At 37.7% G+C, this 20,713-nt stretch overlaps 1 protein-coding gene and 1 pseudogene across 12 annotated transcripts in view; both read left to right on the forward strand.

Annotated features, from left to right (window-relative positions):
• Window positions 1-20,713, forward strand: part of Vps13b (vacuolar protein sorting 13 homolog B) — a 570,082-nt gene that overhangs the window by 45,389 nt on the left and 503,980 nt on the right. For 11 of the 12 annotated variants that reach the window (XM_087557395.1, XM_087557397.1, XM_087557399.1 and 8 more), the window contains 8 exons: window positions 4,622-4,717; window positions 5,091-5,213; window positions 5,659-5,796; window positions 6,630-6,717; window positions 7,414-7,605; window positions 11,298-11,467; window positions 14,271-14,465; window positions 16,358-16,482. In XM_087557395.1, the coding sequence (XP_087413521.1) occupies window positions 4,622-4,717; window positions 5,091-5,213; window positions 5,659-5,796; window positions 6,630-6,717; window positions 7,414-7,605; window positions 11,298-11,467; window positions 14,271-14,465; window positions 16,358-16,482 (1,127 nt within the window). Of the gene's footprint in view, window positions 1-4,621; window positions 4,718-5,090; window positions 5,214-5,658; window positions 5,797-6,629; window positions 6,718-7,413; window positions 7,606-11,297; window positions 11,468-14,270; window positions 14,466-16,357; window positions 16,483-20,713 lie in introns of those variants that run through there. The other variant, XM_087557400.1, reaches the window with a different exon arrangement.
• LOC148004752 (pre-mRNA-splicing factor SPF27 pseudogene) lies at window positions 19,795-20,593 on the forward strand (annotated as a pseudogene).

Genomic DNA, 20,713 nt, shown 5'->3' on the forward strand with positions numbered 1-20,713 from the left:
ACTCCCCTGCTCTGAATCATTCGTTTAGTGTATAGACCTACTTTATTATTTCTAATGTAGAGGTTCATATTAAAACAAAAATCTCATAGCTAGGACTAGAGAGATTTCTTGGTGATGAAGGGCTCAGATTGCCCTCTCAGAGGGCTAATTTTGGTTCCCAGCCTCATGTCAAGCTCCAGGGGATCCTGTGCTCTCTTCTGGCCTCTGTGGGGCACTGGGTTCATGTGATGTAACTCCACCATAGACAGACACATAATTAAAAATAAAATTAATCTTTTAAAAAGAATCTCACAGCTGTCTCATTCTGATTTCTGTATAACAAAATTTATTGACACATAATTAATATTAATGAGATTGAATAATATTATTCACACATGCATGTAATAAGTATCAGAAGCTAATTTTGTCCCCATTGCATGTTTTTTTCAACTCAACTCTCTGCCACACCCATCTCAGTCTTTCATAATCACTGTTGTTATTTTCATTCAACTTCTTTTGGCTTCCACCTATGACTGAATATACATACTGGTGTGTGTGTGTGTGTGTGTGTGTGTGTGTGTGTAGAATGTTGCTGTTTTTAATGTAATGTTTTCTAGTCACATCTATTTCCCTGCATATTGCATTCTTTATTACTGAGTAATACCCTAATGTGCGTATGTTTCACTTCAAAGTCCTCTATTTGGTGATAGGCTTCTAGACTGGTTCTGTATCTTGGCTGTTATAAGTAAACAGTGGTATGATCATTATGGGTCTGGAGGTTTCTCTTTAGCTTGCTAAGCTCATTTCCTTTGGATATTTATCTTAGGTGGGCTACTGGAGCATGCCTGGTAGTTGTATTTTTATCTCAGTACTGTGTTCATTTGGCCATACTGATTTGCATTCTTGTCATTAGGATGCCTGAAGTTCTTTTCTCTACAGCCTTGCTAACACTTGTAATATATTCTTAGTTTTTACTTTTAGATTTATTTATTTTACTTCATTTGTATGAGTGTTCTGCCTGCGTATGTGCATGTGTACTATGTCTGTCTGGTGCCTACTGAGGTCACTAGGCAGTGGATTCACTGGAAGTAAAGTTAGGATGATGGTCTATTGGTATTGGGAACTTAATCCATGTCCTCTGAGAGAGTAGCAGATGTTCTTAACTCCTGAGCCATCTCTCTAGCCCAACTTTTAATTTCAAAGGATTCTATTTTTCTCTTTATTCTCTTTGTTTAAAATAGTTCAAGTTTGAATTTAAGTCCTCTTCTATTTTCAACAGTACTCAACATACTTTACTCCTTTATTAAAAATGAATGTAAGATATACATTCAAATATAGTATGATAGAAACATGTATCATTACAGTGAGTAAAAAGGGACATTCTTTTGAATAAGTGTAGTTACTAGTGCTTGGTACCCCTTATATATTTTTCAATAATATTTTGCTTTCCCTTCCTTAATTCAGCATGAGTTTTGTGTTATTTATTCCCTAGCTTTTTCTAATACCATTAGCATTCATTTAGCATGTATAAGCAGTTCTTAATTTTTGCAACAAATATTTACTTGATTTTTTTTTTTTTTTGACTCAGAGTCTTACGTAACTCAGAATGGGCTCAAACTGTTTAGTTAATAGCTGAAGGGTGACCTTGGGCTTTTGATCCTGCTGCCTTTCCTTCTTAAGTGTTAGGATTACAGCCACCCACTGCTATAAAATGTTTGTTAATATAATTTATTAATATAATTAATATTTACCACTAATATAATTATATTATAATTAATATTATTATAATTGATATTCATTAATGCTAGCTGTGTTTCAGGTGTTATTTGTCTCCATAAATATACTAGTGGTCAACCATGTAGCCTGTTAGAATTTACATTGTAATTATAAGTCAATGAGATGTAAAGTATGTTTATTAAGTGTTGGGTAGAAAAATGAGTAAAGTATTAGTGTTGCATCAAAAAGAGGACTGTGCATTTTAAACTTTGTTGACTGAGAAGGTCATCTTGTAAAGGAAGCATTTAAGCAAGGATGTGTGGAAGAAAGCCGAGTGGGTATGTAGGAATGAGCATTTCAGGACTAGCAAGTGTAGATAACTCAGGAATTATCAAGGAGGTAGCTAGTTTAGACAGAGTGAACTAATGTGGAAATAGTTAAAACTATTAGAGGCAGCTTGGCTTTGCAGTTTGCAGCAGTGTAATTTGAAAACTACTTAGGTCATGTTAAACTTGTCTTTATTTCGAGTAAATTAGAAAGTTTTTGAACAGAAAAATTGTATGATGATTTGAATTCTCTTGTAAGCTGGATCATACTGAGTGTTGCGTTGACTGGCTATGTGGCTGTGGTGGATCTGATTTGTACCCACTCTGCACTGGACCCTTAGGGCCAGGTGGCAGTTTGCTGTCATTTGCACGGCTTGTACTTTGCACACTTGGTTTTCCTGTGCTGCCCTGGCTTCCCTACTGCTTTACCTGGTGTGAAAATCCAGCGTTATCCATGGAACTGCTCAGACTTTATGAGTGTCGTGTGCTAACTCACCACACTAATTGTTGCAGTCTACATTTGTTGCAAGCTAGTCACGGACTATGAATTCTTAAACTGCAATTCAGGATGCATTTTTTTTTTTTTTTTTTTTTTTGGTTCTTTTTTTCGGAGCTGGGGACTGAACCCAGGGCCTTGCGCTTCCTAGGTAAGCGCTCTACCACTGAGCTAAATCCCCAGCCCCAGGATGCATTTTTTAAAACTTTATGTTGTGACGAAAGTCAATGATTCAAACCTTTTTAAATGATTTTTGTTCAGTTACTTTTAAAATGGAGATTATTGTAATATATTTTTTAACTTATTGATAAAAATTAATTATATTTCATAGACTCAGTATAGGAATTTATATGCAAAATGTCTTTGGAGCATTGTCCTGTATTTGTTATCAGTCACTAGGTATTTTTAAAAATGTAAAGCATTTGCATTTCTCAGAGATTTCTCTAAGGAAAATATGCTAAGAAAACATTGAAATTCAGGGTTCTGCTTGGATTCGAAGAATGTATGGACTTAATTTGTGGTTTATATTTTGGTCAGAAAATAAGGTCATATTTCTCTATTAGCATTTTGAACAGTTGATATTATTCCAATGAAAATCATGCCAAATTAAATGTAGCATTTTTGTAGTAATGTTTAAGTTGTTCTTGTAATGTTTAAGTCCTTTTAATCAATTAATTGCTTTTTCTGTAGAGTAATTGTAGACAGCTGAAGGCTGATCAAGTTTTAAAATTTCAATTTAACTTTAATATTTTAGCTTTCCGAATTATGTTTAAAAATAACAACTTTGAGAATGCCATTACTAGAAACATAAGAAATAAAGGCTTATGCTGTAAGAGAAAAAAAAGTAGAATTATTAGAGTAAGTAAGTTGGTTCTCAGTATAAAGTAATCAGGCTTAAAATTATAATTTCTAGTTCAATAAATTTATTTGGCTTAAATTACATTTTTTAAAATGTGATTTTTGTCTTCGCATTTCAATTTAAAAAATATTATATCTCTGTCTTGTAGGAATAACAGTAACCAAATCATTGCCAAACCCAGGAAGTACATGTTAGTTAAAGCAATAGCCCGTTATCCTGGGAGGGAATGTCAGAGCTGCAGAGAAGCTGCTGTGCAGGGCAGTGTCCCTGTTCTGTTTCCTCTGTTGGCTACCAGTTTATGCTGTCACGCTATGTTAGCCACACCAGCAACCAAAAACCGATGCAGTGCTGATAAACTCCAGACTGCAATTCAGTCCTGCAATTTACTCTTTTCATTCTGTGATGGAAACTAGATAGCCTGTTGTGTTCAAAGAAAAGCAGTTTAAGGTTAGGTGCGCTCTCCTACTTCCAGCACTTGGGCTTCAAAGGCAGGGGACTTGCTGCAAGTTCCAGGCCAGTGGGGTATATGCAGTGAGCCAAGGATACACAGGGAGACAGTATCTGAGGAAACCAGTCAGCCAAGCAGTAACATTCAAAAAGGGAAGCAATTTTAAATAAAGTAGATAAAATATGATACATAAAAGTAACACAGTACAAGCTTTAGGGAAACAACACTGTATTATATCACTGCCCACATTGGTACCTGTGCCCAGCAGGTGAGATGTGTGTGGCTGACTAAGTAGATGGATGGAGGGATCATGGGGCAGTGTGAGTGAACGCCTGCCATCCTTCCTCCCCCTAGAGCCAGAGTCTTGTGAAATCTACTGTGTTTCTTCTTAACTTACTTTTCCTTTAAAAATAATGAAGAATCTTGGAAGTGATAGAAATTAAACACTTGGAAATATGAAGGGATACAATGAATTAGAGCCATAGTATATACAATACTTTTGTGGTAGATTTTTGAACTATTTATGAGTAGGACTGTGAATACATGTAGCTTTCACCTTTAAGTGCAGTGAAGGAGTTAAATGTGGTACTTCTGTTTAGACTCACATGTTTGACCATTCTGTAGTCCGTGGATAATCTGTAACAGCTGGTTTATTTGTTTATTTTTTTGCACCTGTTTTTCTGCTTAATAATTAAATTTCCTGAATCTTAAAATTGGCCTTATTTTCATGAAAAATGACAGTGCATTGCTCTTTTCGGCTAGTTTTGATTTATTCTTAATATTCTTTTATTTCTTAGCTCACTGAAATGCAAGCTGAAAATAGCTATTATAGCCCACAGAAAGTAAAATCTAAGGAAGTTTTGTGTTGGGAACAAGAAGGAACTACAATTGAGGTAACCTTTCACCATTAAACCTGGTACCATGGGCCCTTGTCATAGCCATTTATTTAAAATATTTAGATTTATAGTCTTACACATCGTTGTCTTTTAGTGTTGTTAGTTGAATAGTTATTCCTTTAATATGAAATGTGAATTTGTTTCATAACAGGTCTGTGTGGGTGTGGGAGGCTTGATGTTCACAGAGTGCCAGCCATCAAGGAGGTTTGAGGAGACAGACAAGAAGGCTGTTTGTTATAGAATATATCATCTCTGAATACATTTGAAAGGCAGCAATTCTGACTGCTTTATGTAGAATGTCTACAAGGAAAGCCTGTAATACCTTTATTAACTACACGTTATTAGTTCTAGTGTTCCTTTCTTCTTACAGGCTCTTATGATGGGAGAAGCTTTCTTTGATTGTCAGATTGGATTTGTAGGTTGCAGAGCCATGTGTCTTAAGGGAATTATGGGTGTTAAAGATTTTGAGGAGCATATGGACAGAAGTGAAACCGTAAGTCAAGATTTCCCCATATTTGAGATAGGTAGCAGTGATAATGGAATATAATAATGACCACCATGTGAGATCTGCTTGGCTGTCTTCATCAGAGGCTCGCAAGAGGCCTGTTCTCTTTCCTCTGCATTTCCCTTGCGAGAAGTCATGTATCTCAGAAGACATGAAAAAGTTGCCAGCACGTAATTCTTGGAAATCATTGCAAATATGTTCCATTCATAAATGCTTCTTTGCTTTTAGTGGCATTTGCGTGGAGTTCCGTTTTTGCTTATTGAGTGTTGTTTGTGAAAATAAACAATACACGTGGGGCTAACATTCCTTTCCTGTTTATGGGAACTCAAGCTTTAGTTATTTCTGTTGAGTGCTAAACGAATGGAGTATTAAAAACAACTTTAGTAATCTAATGACTTTTCCTCCTGTTCTGATTTATACATTAATTTTTTAGGAAGCCTGCTTCTTCATTTGTGGTGAAAATTTAAGTACAAAAGGTTTGACATATCTTACAAATTCACTGTTTGATTACCGGAGCCCAGAGAACAATGGCACCCGTGCGGAGTTTACCTTGGATGCAGCTCACCATAAGGTTGGGAATAAATAGAGACTTGAACTGAATGCTTGTGTGGTTCGTTGAACACACAACGAATGCATGTTACTGTGAATGCTGTTTTCTTCTCAGTTTCTTTTAAGCACTGGTTGTTTATTGAAGCATTAGGAATACTGTAGTCCAGTTTTTACACCTGTATAGGAATAAGGGATCTGTGGAAATGCTTAGGTTTTTCCAGTATAACTATTATGAAAATGAAGGTGACTTTTCACTGCATACTTCTTAGTCTTCAATTTTTTCATGTAGCAGGTATTTATATGCTTATAGAATATTAGTTCATTTTTATATAAATTTAAAAATTGTCTTGTATTCATATAATACAGACTAATTTATATTTAAATTTTTCATTAATATTGTCTTTCATAGTTAAACTAAAAAATTTACTGTTTCTGGTGTGATGAACACACATTTCAGTCCACCTTCAGTGTTTGAAATGTTTCATGTCAGTATAATTGAAGTAATTACGGAGTGACTCTATTTGAGAGGATACATTATTGGACAGTTTGGTGATAGTGACCAAAGGACACACAAAGTGACAAGAGTGTGTACTACCTACTCTATTAAAGCTATTTATTAACTAGACATTACTGATACAGTGTTGAAAATGTCTAGTAGAATTATGGCTGGCCGCCAGTGAGGTCAGCGTTAAGGGAGCATTGCTTTTCTGAGGAGTGAATTCTTTGGCTTAGATATCTTCGTTTGCATTAGCAATCCTTTGAGTTGATGCAGTCCTCAGAGGGTATTGAATCAAATGTATTCTGTTTTAACACTTTGCTCTGTCCAATGCTCTGTTTATATTTCCTTGGTGGCAGGAGATACACACTGAAATAGCTGGCATGCAAAGGTTTGGTGCTTTTTACATGGATTACCTGTATACAATGGAGCACAGCAGTGGCAAAGGTACTAGTTCTCTTGGATTTGTATTTACCTTTCCTTAAACTGAAGAAAATAAAGTTGTCTTCAAAGTGCGTTGGCCCTTGGCAGGCTGTATTTTGTTATGTTCCACTTACCTTCAGGTATTTTTTCGGGAATGGTTTAATTTTAGTGTTATAATTGAATTTTCCAATAGAGTTTAGCATTTAAATGCATTTTTTTGTGTAGCTGCTTGAAAATATATTTATAATAGCCAACTAATATTAGTATTTATTCATATTAAATATAAAAGTTACATGTAAAATTTTATTTTGCTTTAGCATGTCAGAAAAACAAATACTTCCTTTTCTATACCTAATACATTTTGAAAACTATATAGATATCTTTATTAAAAAGTTTGCTTTGAGCATATAGAAGTAAATTCTTTCAGTGCTGAACACAGGTTTCAATAGTCATTCAAGTACGTGATAACTATAAAATCATGTTAAGAACAGTAGTATAAATGTACTAGGAGAGGTCCAGGTCAGAAAATGACAGCTGGTTTGAAAAACTTCAGAGTTGATCTTGAACATTGTTTCTTTTTTATTAACTCTCTGTGTTCTTTATTTTGCATTTTTTTATAAGTGTAGTTTTTTATTAGTGGAATTAAATACTGCATTTATGCATTCACTTTTTATTTCTGATTGAAGTTTAAAATGTTGTTATAAAATTGACTTCTTCTAGGTCCATCAAGTCAGCAAGACTTTCCTTCAGGGAAAAATGAGGATTTTGGAATAGTCCAAGAAAAGTCTACCAAGAGCCTTGTTATAGGGCCTCTAGATTGCCGCCTGGACAGCAGTGCGGTACATCGGGTTTTGAAGATGATTGTTTGTGCCATGGAACATGAATATGAACCATATAGCAGGCTCAAACCAGGTTTGTGTTTGGCTTAATTCTTACTTGCCCAGCTACTTCACTGATTGGGCAACTCAGTTTCCTGTGCTATTTACTTTTTCTCTGTTTTGTTTGGCTGTCAGCATGTGCTTTTGAGTGTGTAGGTACCTTTTAGAGACTGAACTTGTGCAAGTGTAAAGTGAGACTTGGAAGTTTTGGCATGATATCTTGATATTACCATATTAGTTAGGGTCTCACTGCCATGCTTTCGAATGCTATTTCCAGTAAATATTTGTGAAATATGACTTGAACATGCAGATGTAAGAGTCAAGGAAACCTAGGAACAACTAATTTTAACACACACTGTGAAGATAGTTATTGTGTGTTTTGAAAATAAATTACTTTCACTGGAATAAAATAACTATAGAAAAAGGAAAGCACCTAACGAGAGAAGATAGGGTATTGCTGAGAACTTCCCTGTGACTCACAGTGCCCCTTCAGCCCTCACTTTTATTATCATTTGGCTTTTTAATCAATGGGTATGTATGTGTGTTACATGTTTATGGTCGCACAGACGCCAGAAGAGGTCAGAGCCAGTGTAACTGTATTTGCAGGAGGATGTGAGCCTTCTAATGGGTGCTGAGAACCAAATTTTGGTACTCTGGAAGAATAGGAAATGTTCTTAGCTGCTGAGCCACATCTCCAATTTTTAAGGCTAACTATTATTTTTACTTTTTAACATCTGATAGTACTTGGAGTTTTTGAATGTTCCATTCATCCATCCATCCATCCATCCATCCATCCATCCATCCATCCATCCACCCATCCATCCGCCTGACTGTCTATCCATATTCACTCCCTCCCTCCCCCTCCCTCTCCTCTCCCCCTCTTTCTCCCTTCCTCTCTCTCTCCCTTCCTTCCTCTTTTCCTCCCTCCCTCCCTCCTTTCCTCCCTCCTTCCTTCCCTTCCTCCCTCCCTCTCTCCCTCCCTTCCTTCTTTCTGAGATAAGGTATCTTTGTGTAGCCTTAGATAGCGTGCAATTTGCTATTGTAGAAAATTTTTCAGGGTTTCTGTTCCACTTTTGATCTCTTTAGTCCAGGATAAAGATGCATACAACCTTTACATTTACAATAAGCCTTTATTGGCACTAGACTTGGGTGGATATCTACCTTCTATGCTATTAAAGTCTATTTCCTATTGAAAACTCCAAGTTATTACTTCAGTTATGTTTCATCTGGTCTACTCTTAACTCCAGCTGGCTAACCGCATGAGGATTTGGGCCGTGCTTTTATGCTTTTTTGACTCCTAACTCATAGTTTCTTCTTCCTTCTACGTCTTCTTCTCCCCTGATGGTTCTTCTCTGATCTTGGGCTCAGAAATCCTAAACCCTGCCATCTCTTCTGCCCAGCTATTGGCTCTCTGCATCTTTATTCACCAATCAGAAGTACCTTGGTGGCAAAGTCACATAGCCTTCCTTGGGTCTTCTTGCAGACTCTCTAGTTTCTGGGGCAATCTGGTCCTGGGGGCCTGTACTTAGCATTACAGTACATAGCAAAGTACGAAATGTCAACAGTAAGTAGAATTGACTGCCCTTGAGCTCATAGAGATCTGTCTGCCAATGCCTCCCTGAGTACTGGTGTCAAATGCGTGTGCTACCAAGCTTGGTTTGAATTCTTATAAGTGGAATTATACAGCATTTGCTCTCTTTTTATATTTGTGATATATGTTCTTTTGTGAGATATATGTTTTTACTACTGTATAGGCTGCTTTTAGGTGGATATAGTTTGGATAAGTAAATAAAATTGATATAATAAATAAATAAAATGGATATAATAATAAGTAAATAGTTATAATAATAAACAAAATGGATATAAAATTTATTATAAATAGATAAATTACAAATATTATAAATATTATATTATAAATTATATAAAATAGAAATTAATATTTTTTCTTTTATTGGATTTAAAAAAATTTACATTTCAAATATTATTCCCTTTCCCACGGTTTCCCCTTTGGAAACCCCCTATGCCATCCCTCTTCCCCCTGCTTCTATGAGGGTGTTCCCCACCCACCCACTCCCTCCTACCTCCCCACCCTGGCATTCCCCTATACTGGAGCATAGAGCCTTCACAGGATCGAAGGGCCTCCTCCTATTGATGCCTGACAAGTGCATCCTCTGCCACATATGTGGCTGGAGCCATGGGTTCCTCCATGTTTAGTTGTTGGTTGGTGGTTTAGTCTCTGGGAGCTCTGGGGGGGGTCTGGTTAGTTGATATTGTTGTTCTTACTATGGGGTTGCAAACCTCTTCAGCTCCTTCAGTCTTTTCTCTAACTCCTCCTAAAATAGAAATTATTATAAAATGATATAAAATAAAATAAAATATAAATAATAATATTATAAATATTATATAAAATAAAGTTTTATTTATAATAATAAATTGGATATAATAAATACAATGGATATAATCCATTTTACTTTCAGTAAATATTTGGTTAGTGTTTTGTTCTTTTGCTGTTTTCATAGCAAGCACTAGCTTAAATGATTATACATTTTCACTCTTAGGAGATACTTCCAAACCGCATTTATGAATGGCTGATATTTTACTCCTATAAGTTGACTATGAAGCTTCTGGTTGTTTTTGATCAGGTTATAGTCTGCTACCAGATGGTGATGGTCCTTAGGCAGAAATGGTTTTATATCTTAAACAATTGGAGAATTTCATTTTATACTTATTAAAGTTATATGAAACTTACATGTGAGTATCTTTAGTGAGTGTATTGTATGTGTTTTGAACTCAGGGCCTTATACCTGCCAGACAGCTACTTAGGGACATCAAGTCCCATACACACAGACTTGTTGAGCTCTTTGGCCCTTCATTGTTTTTAGCTGCCTTTGTGCTCCAGTGGTAGATGGGAGTAATTGTGACACAGTGACCCACAAAGCCTCATCCTTATTTACAGAAGACTCTGTAGAAAGTGTTTGCTGTCTCTTCCCCAGATGCCTGCCAAAACTTAGTCATCTTTTACAGTTTAACCATTCTAGTGGTTGTACTGCCCCTTTATTTGCAGCCACACAATGACATTGTCTAGCTTTTTATCTAATGTTCAGCTGTTTGAAGCAGCCATATTTTGGGTAAGTCACTCCAACCCCATTTTACTTAATTATTTTAGGTAGATTTAAATTTTTTATCAAACACCATTTTGGGGGCTGGAGATGTGTAGAATTCAGATTCTTTTCCAGCATCTGCTTTGCTGCTCAAAACCACCTGTAAGCAGGGGATCTGACCGCCTCTTTTGGCTTCTGTGGGCACTAGGCCCATATGTGGTACACACATACATGCAGGGAGAACACTCATACATGAAGTAAATAAATCAGAACGGAAATCTAGGTTTGTTGGGGTCTTTCTTTCCATTTGCGTACATCTTTATCTGTGTATTTGTGGGAAATGGTTTCTCTGGTTTGTGTCTTTATGCATTTAATGTTAGTGATATATTACTGTGCAGAAAATTGTTACTCTTTTAAAGAAGGAAATTAGGAATTCTTGAAGAGATATATTAAAAAATATTTAATTTCTATGTAGCAAAGATTAATATACTTATATTAACCAGTAACTTGTATCTAGAGTAACTTATGACTGTTTCACTGTTGAAGAATTACCCTTAAAATTTGGGGAATGAATTAATTCAGTTTTTAGTTGGTTAAGAAGATTAACTTCTCATTTTCACTTCAGAGAGTAAGGATGAAAAGGAGGTAGTCCTGAATCCTGAGGAAGTGGCTTCTTTGGAGGAATATATTCCTACTCGGCATACAAGTGTTACTCTGCTCAAATGTACTTGCACAATTTTTATGGCAGAATTCAATTTACTTGACCGTTTGCTTCCTGTCATCATGGGAGGAAAGGTATATTTCTCGTTCAGTAACATGCTTTCAGTGGTGCATGATAATTTTGGTTATTAAATTAAGGTGTATTTGTTTATGTATTAACCCTGATGGAGTAAGCTCAATGTAACTAAAGTTCCTGATTTTTAAAAGGTAATATTAAATACAACTTTAATAGAATAAGCTAAGACTGTATAAAGAAACGGTGAAGCGTATAGCTTCTGGAAGTGAGACCATATACTGCTGTATTACCTCAAGTAGCTGCTTCATATCCTTAATTCTAATTTTTTAAGTGGTTGTAAATTTAGTGATTAAGAAATAAAACGCTCTGCTGAATTAACTATTTCAAATAGTACATTTGTTCTCCACCCCCCTTTTTCCCTCTCCCTCTCTGTGTGCACACATGGATACTTTATACGCCACAGCACCCCTTTGGAGGTCAGAGGGCAGCCTGTGGGATTCAGTTCTCTCTCTCCATCTTGTGGATCCCAGGGCTCGACCTCCAGTCCTGAGGTTTAGGGTCATGCCCTTAGCTGCCAAGTCAGCTCACCTGCCCCTTATTTCTTAAGCACACAACAAAGGCAAAGTCGTTATTGCTGTCACCTCTCCTTCATGGCGACATTGCAGTCAAAGGACCAGCTGACACACATCATGTATGGTAACATATTCTGTACTGCAGCTAAGTTTTCTCATAGATCCCCAGTTATATTCCAGTTGTGGTACTCAGAAAGGTCTAATAATGTCTTAATGTAATGAGAGAAGCCAACAATCTAAACAAATCATCTTGTTCCTATTGAGAACCAGAATTGGGTTGCTTTAGTATGTATATACTTCTATTTGTACTTACTGAAGACATGCTACTCATATAAGCAAGTATGCACTTCACAGGGCTTAATTCTAATTGTTGACAGCAGCCTCGTGTTCATAGTGAGATTTCTACTCTTCCTTTTCGGTGCTGTTCTCTGATACTAAGGATTTACATTGCACAAGGGCAGCTTAGAGGTTAGCTAATAATATGAATAGAATTTCATGGTGATTTGAACCACTCTCTCAGTAACATTTCCTTGCTAGCAATTTTCCCTTTGAAAATTGATATGGTTGAGGAAAAAACCCATGATTAGAGAATATCTCAAAAAACAAGCAAATGCGAGAGGCACAGCAGGAAAAAAATAAGGCTTACAAACAGGAAAGACACTCAAAACTATGTTACATCTAAAAGTATATAATGAAAAATACATCTAGATAAGTTTTATTTAAACAAAAATCTTTTCAAAGAGCCAAGGAAAATCTGGAGAGATAGCTCAGTGGTTAGGAGCAATGGATGCTCTTGGAGAGGAGATAGGTTTAGTCTCCCACATGGCAGCTTAGTACATTTGTACTCCAGTTGCAAGGGATCCAGTACCACCTTCCGCCCTCTATAGGTAGCAGACATACATCCATATGCAGATAGATAAACATGGAGGCAAAGCACTCAAACGCATGAAATAAAAACTTAAAATCATCTTTTTAAACAAAAGCCAAAGAAGAAATATGTTCTGTGCAAAGGAATCAAGATTGAATGCACAACTAATTCGCACTAAGAAACCACACAAGCAACAAGAAAGAGGAATGGAATAGGCAAAGATATGGGGGACCTAGAACTAGTATAATTTAAAAATGAATTAGAAGCCAAGGAAAAATCGAGAACAGCTTTTGCCAGTAAATTCTTAGAGTTTATTAAGATAGTGGCATTTTTACATATGGACTTAAACCCTATTAACACCAGGAAAAAAAATGAAGGTAAAGAATATTGTTAGAAATTGTGTTGGGTATGCTGGTTGCAGGCCATTAATCCTCGCACTTGGGAGGCAGAGGCAGGCATGATTTGGTGAGTTCGAAGCCAGCCTGCTCTGCATAGCAGAACATGCCCAAGGCAGCCAGAACTACATAGAGAAACCCTGTTTCCAAAAAACTAAAAAGGAAAACAGAGTATTATCAGAAATCAGTAGGACTCTAGAGTGTGACATAAGTCTGTTTAAAGAATGAGGAACATACACATTTCCCGCAGATGTTAAGAATCTCTAAGGGAGTATTGTGTGTTATTCCGTCATAAGTTAAAAAAGAGAGTATGAAGATTGAGGCGGGGATGTTGCTCTCCTGCAGTGGGGCTGTCCTCTGGGAAGGGAGATTGAGGCGGGGATGTTGCTCTCCTGCAGTGGGGCTGTCCCCTGGGAAGGGAGCTGTAATGTGGAGTTCCTCAGACGCCCGGGCGGGCGGGCGGGCGGGCAGGCGTATGCCAGCTTCCTGTGCTTCCCACTCCGACTGCCGTGTGCTTCATTGATGCTACTTTCATAGGAACCCAAAGTAAAGTCATTTAGAAAGCAAAGCAAAACCATAACTCAATTGAAAATAGTTTCAAATTACTGATGATGGAAAAACAGGGCTTTTGGATTAGAGAAACTGCTCATAGATAGATTGTCTCAAGGCAAAGAGGATCTTGGCTTTCTTCATTAAACGTCAGGAACAATATTTAGTGTTCTCCTCTTGAGGTTTTTGAATGATTAACAAACTATGGAGAGATAATGCTCCTTCCCGTTGATTGAGAAATAAACATCGTTAGCTAAAGGAGCAAGAATAATTTTTAAAGAAGTGCCTTCTTTAAAAGCCAAGGCACACTTGGACTATCTAGAAGACATTGTATTTGGTTAGTTCATGAGCGTTCTAACAGCTATTTCTAGCTGGGTTTCTCACTGTGAAATATGTGGATCTGAAGTTGATGTAGAGGGATGTATGTAGATCAGCCCTTGTTCTGCTAGAGTGTAAAACTTACACCATTACTTTCCAGAACGCAAGTCACTTCACGAATGCCACAAACTTCCAGTCACTTCGGCCTTTGCCATCCATTCAGATATTGGTGGATAAAATCAATTTGGAACATTCTGTCCCAATGTATGCTGAACAGTTGGTCCATGTGGTCAGCAGCCTTACTCAGCCTTCTGATAACCTTCTTCATTATTGCTATGTCCACTGCTACCTTAAGGTATGGAAAGAGAATTTTCTTATTTGTTAGTGTCTGTTCACGGTAGGAATGTCAAGCGAGTTACTTTGTGCTTAAGGTTGTAGTTTTAGAGAATCAATATTTCAGAAGGTAAGATTAAATAAGATTTAGTCACTACGCTAGTATAATTAAAATGTTTCAATTTTTTTGATTCCTAGTAATTAGTAGCTGATTAAATAAGATTTAGTCACTACTCTAGTATAATTAAAATGTTTCAATTTTTTTTTTGATTCCTAGTAATTAGTAGCTTAATGTTTGGAAATTGTTTTCACAGTTTTGAAGATCTAAAAGTATCACCCACAATGAGTTTTGAAGCAGTGTGAAAAAAATGTTTAATCTGGGTGTTTTAAAAAGCCCAGGATTTCCTTGAAAAGAAACACGAATGTAGGCATAGTGTTTCATAAGGAATCTCTAGCACAGGTTGTTAGTCATTTTCCTCTTGTTGGAGTCACCGTAAGTTCTTGATTTAAAGGGAAATACTTGATTTGTTTCAGTGAGTCCATGTGCATGCATGCGTGCATATATGCATGTGTGTATACACACTTGTCCATGTGGCTGTGAAGCTGAGGTTGACCTCAGATATCTTCTGTCACTCTCCATGTGATTTCTTGATAGTGGGTATCTGCTGTAATTGCAGTGCGTGGATTTGCTGCCCAGTGAGCCCCTGGCTGAGGTTAAAGGCATGTGTCACTATATGGGTGCTAGGGACTTAGGCTACTTTGTGGTTCCTTCTTTCTTCTACCTTTTTCTTTCATTAATATTAGGTAAGAGACAAAAAAAGGATAGGAAAGGAAAGAGTCCCCTGAATAAGGTCGGGGGTTGGGAAGGGGCGATGCTATCCTTGACTACTTCCTGCTGATTAGGGGCATAGAGTTCCTTGGAACAAGTTTGATCTTTACCGTCAGGATATGTAAATTTTCTTCTTGTTTCTTCTTTGCTCACAACTACATAGTAAGCTGTGACCAACAGCAACCAACAACAGCCAACTGACAAGCCAACCAGAAACCCATTCTGCCTCTTGGAACCCTATCATTTATAGACTCTCGGAAAAGTCCCCAGATTTCCAGATGTCGCACAATTGCAGAAACTATCTGCACCTGTCAAAATTATGTCTCTGCTGGAGTATGAGGCAAATCATAACTGTTGTGGACAATCTGAAGAAGCCCATATCACACACCTGGGATTAAAACAGAAACATATTCTTAAATCATATATCTATGTTCTTTAAAGAAACTAAAACTCCAGAATTGTCACTACAAGGGACCAAATGCAGATCTTTATGCTTGTGAGGCAGTCTATCTTCTTGGTCTTTCCATCCCCAACTTAAAAAAAGATATATTTAAAAATAGTTATAGGGTCAGTTAAGTGGCTCACTAGTTAAAGGTGCTTGCTACCAAGCTTGTTATGTCTGTGGTGCTGAGAGGACAACTTGTGAGAAATACTCCACTAAGTGAGAGTTTCATATACGGGGCTCAGCTCCTGAGACTTGGTGGCAAGCACCTTGAATCTGATAAGTCATCTCAGTAGCCTCGTCTTATTCCAAAAGAGCACTGGATTTCATGTGAAGGAGTTCATGAGAAAGATTAAAGTACTTCCCAGATAGAGCCCTGTTCTCACTTGATACATTGGTGGCTTCAAAATCCTTAGTTATATATTTAAAATACATTTAAGACAATAGTTCTAGATCTCTTCATGTTTTAAGTTTAACGCATTGAAATTTAACTGTTGTCAAACTACCTCAAACAGAAAAACATACCTTCCAGGAGCTTCACTTGGAAGTGAACAGAGCGGCAGGCACTCGTGACTGCAGTGACTGCAGCTGCTCTGGTGTTGGCCCTCCTCACTCGCTCACCTGGCTGTGCTCTGTCTGGCAGGTGTTTGGTTTCCAGGCAGGACTGACGTGTTTGGAGCAGAGTGGGTCTCACTGCCTGCCTGCACCCATTGTTCCCTCTTTCAGTACTGCCCTCTATGGGAAGCGTCTGAAGCTCCCTGCTCTCTGGTAAGTAAGTACTTGTTAACTGTGATTTATGTTCATTTTTATCTTATCATTTCTGGATAGAAAATTTTAAATATGTCTAGCTTATGCCCATAAGTGTAAGTTTTATAAAAGTGTTAGAAAAACAATTGAAATTGTATTCTTATTGAGACCTAAGAAATGAAAACCTCCAGTTTTTTAAATGTAAAAAGTTAAAATATTACAGCTATTTATTTTGTGTATGTACATGTTGTGTATATGTGCATTCATGTGCCATCGCACATGTGTGGAAGTTTGGGGACACCTGTGGTGTGACTTCCCTCCCATTATGTGGGCCTGGGGATTGAATTCAGGTCTGTGGCCTTGATAAGCACTTTCTCTGCTCAGCTACCTTACCAACTTACTGCTGTCATTCTCAGTAATGTGTCAGTTCCCAGTCTTTCTGGAGTAGGAAGGATGGTTGATGTGTACTAACTTACTTCATATTTGAGATATGTGCTGCTGCTGTAGAGAGTTCCAGGGATAAGAGCAGGTGACCTTTCCTCCTGGGAGTAGGCAGATCTGTGGAAGAAGTGCAGTGAATGGTATGTCATTCCACATGCTGTGTAAAGTATACCCAGCAGTTAGAGAAGACGTGTTTAGTAACAGTGTGGGCAGATTTTCATCTTAATCACTTATTCAGGATTGCTTACTGCATTTGAAGGTCATATTTCCTTAAATTCTAAGAGATTTTTAGAAGGAAAGGTAATATTTTCTATTTATTTTTAGATAAAAGTAAATGTTTTTAAGTATGTTATAGAATTAATTGTTTAAACAAAAGAAATATGGTTATGTAAAGTTATCTTCTAGTGAAATATATTTAAACATGTATTTAAAACATGTATTTCAATGTGTCATAATTAGTAATATTATATGATATACTTGTCTTCAGTTTTTTATTTAAGTAGATTTTCAAAGTAACTTCCAGAAAAACAGATACAAGTATCTTTAAAAAAAAAAATACTGTATTCCTTTAATAATTTAAAATAATTTGGGAGTGAAATTAGTAAGGAAGTTATTCATTTTTCCAAAGAAATTTGCCCATTGTTCCACAGAATTTATAAAAAAATATTATGATTAACTCTTGGAATGAATCCTGTGAAATGAAACCATTTTACAGTTTCTTTTAATGTTTCTTGGCAGGTTTCTGTTTGTAAATGTCATTGTCCTCATATGTGGTTTATTATGCTATGTACAATGAACTTTCTATATATAGCACATTCCATTTGAGCTAAACTGTTCTATATTCTGGTCTGTTAAGAAGTTGTGGCCGGTCATAGTGACACTCAGGAAGCAGGTGGATCTCTTTGAATTTGAGACCAGCTTGGTCTACATAGTGAGATCAGGCCAGCCAGGGCTACATAGTGAATAGTGAGACCTTGTCTCAAGAAACAACAACAAAAAACCAGGATTTTTTATTTTTTTTGTCGTTCAAATGTTGGAATCAATTTTACTAAGTGCTTCAGAAAACAAAACCCACAATGGAATATTTAGCTTGTCTATAAGAAAGCCTTCTTTATTGACCTTTGCTGGATAGACATAAGCAGCCAGCTACGTGTCGCTGTATTTGACTTCCAAATCTTGCTGCCTTTGTCTTTGAGTTCCTCTTTGTTTGCCTTGTCCTTTTCTTAACACATATTGGTTCCTTTAATGTTTTAGGAACAAAATACAATTTGTTGTTTATTAGTGACTTTCTTGTTGCTGAGCCAGTAGCTACTGAAAGGCAACTTGAGTGGGAAGGGTGTGTTTGCTTTATGCTCTGAGGCTGGGTAATCGTTATGTTGGGAAAGCATAGTCCCAAGATCAGAGGACGGCCAGCCACATTTTATCCACGGGTGAGGAACAGAGGCTGGACTATAAAGCTTCAGCACTCCCGCCCTTGCCCCCAGTGGCCTACTTCTTCCGCCTCCTAAAGGTTCACAGCCTTTCCCAACAGTCAGCAGTAGGAAGCAGGTGCTCAAGTACATGAACACGCAGGGGACCTTTTAACATTCATACCACAGCCAGGTCTGGGTCTCATTTACTTAGATCTACCTTCAGCTCTCCTACCTCAAAGATCACATCCTACCGAGGGGAGCAGCAGTCTCTAAAGCTAGCTCCGTAGTGGGCCTGACATCCCCAGTGACTTTCTGGTGAACACACTTTTATTTGGGCTCATGAACTGGGCAGCAAACATTTTCTCCTCCACATCCTGTTTTCTCAGTAATGCTTGTCATTTTTCTGAGGTCTTTTAGGCTGTAGTATGAATGAAGACTTCAGCCTGCAATAACCAAGTCTTCCTACTGACTCATATGAGCTACCAGGCAGAGACTGCTAACTTCACACTGCCTCAGGCTGTGTAGCCTTGGTTTAATGGAGAAATGAGTAGTATATTTGTTTCTAAGGCATTCATACGTATTCCATTTACCCTGTGTTGCATAGTCTCATAAGCCAGGTTGTGTCTCTTTCCTCAATTCAAGCAATCTAGTTACAGAGTATTCTTTGATTCCCATAGTTTCTTGTAGTAGGACATTATTGAGACCCCAGGTACTAGCTACATTAAAGAGTTTCCTTTCCTTATTACTAGTTATTGGAGATGAGGGCTGTCTATCTCTGTTACCATGCTTTCTTTTTACTCTTTGATTCTTAGTGTGAATTCTAAGGGTTCGGACCCCACAAAGGCTCTATACCACAGCCTTGACTTGTACTCTCTTTCCCTTACATTTTGCTAGCTGTAAAATATACTGACCCAACAACCCTATATTATTCTCTTTTTCTATATTTTCTCTGCCACACCAGAGGCTGATGTGGGGAGTGGCATCCTCATGCCTTTCCCATTGTATTTACTCTCACATAGACAAGTTCGTCATGGACAGATAGGTAGGTCTCAGCCTAAATAGGCCAAAAATAGCCAGCACAGCTTTCTTATGATTTTTTTTTTTAATATACTACTCTGAGGATTGCTGGGTTTGACGCTGGTGGTCCTGGGTTTTATAAGGAAGCAGGCTGAGCAGTCTATGTGATGTAAGCCAGTAAGCAGCACCCTCCATGGCCACTGCCTCCGTCAGCTCCTGCCTCCAAGTCCCTGCTCTGCTTTTAAGTTAGTGTCCTAACTTCTTTGATGATGAGCTGTGATGTGGAAGCATAAACTGAATAAACCTTTCCTTGCCCATGCTTCTTTGGTCATGGTGTTTCAACACAGCAACAATAACCTTAACTACGACATTGACTGTGTACTGGATATGTATTTACTGCACCTTTCTTTATAGTATTTCACCATCTACTTAAGAAATAAAGGGTGCTGTGGAGTGCCGCAAGATGGCGGGCACGGGCTAGGTAGCCAGGGAGGTGGTGGTGGATATTCTACCCTGCTTTCACCAAGGCTACCAGAGTGGCTGCAGCCCTGGTGGAGGAGGAAATCTGCAGATGCCACCAACCAAGAACTACTTGAGTTACCTGACAGCCCTGGAGTATTCTGCCTTTGAAACAGACATCATGAGAAACAAATTTGAAAGACTGTCTGCTTGACAGCTGATTGAATTACTCAGCATGAAATGGTATGAAGCCAACCCCTTCCTCAGGTCAAAAAAATGACATTACTGCGTGACAAGACTGTGTAAACAGTTCTATGGCCCAGCTGGAGCATCACGCAGTCTGGATTGAGAATCTGGAGCTGATGTCGCAGCATGGATATAATGCCTGTAAAGTGTACAACGGAAGATTGAACATGCACAGAGAGAGCTTCATAACTTAAGGAAACATATTCAGGATTTAAACCGGCAGCCAAGAACATGCAGCTTACAGCTGGGGCTAAGTTGAGAGAGATGGAGTCAAATTGGGTGTTGCTGGTGAGTAAGATCAGAGACTGAGCGGACTATTGTACAGCTGGAAAACTATCTATCAAATCAAGCAGCAGCATGGGGAGGCAAACAAGGAAAATGTCTGCCAAGACTTCTGATGACGTGGGCAGCAAGGAAGAGAAGTGTGCTCTGTGAGACTTGGCCCAGGGATTTCCTCAGGGTGGCTGCTGCTGAAGTGTTCGGAGGCCATGGACTGTGTGAACTGTCGTATTGCTTCTATTGTCTTACCAAATAAAGGTTGTCAACACGTCGCTATTTCTATAGCTGTAAAAACCTGGGTTTTCAAAGTCAGTATGACCTCACAGTAATCTTCTCATATTTTGTAGTGAAGTCTTTTCTTTTTTTTTAAAAAGGCTTCACATTTTGTAACGAAGCTC

The sequence above is a fragment of the Rattus norvegicus genome, chromosome 7 (genome assembly GCF_021556685.1).
Source record: "Rattus norvegicus strain SHRSP/BbbUtx chromosome 7, alternate assembly SHRSP_T2T, whole genome shotgun sequence".
In the NCBI taxonomy this organism is placed as follows: Eukaryota; Metazoa; Chordata; class Mammalia; order Rodentia; family Muridae; genus Rattus; species Rattus norvegicus.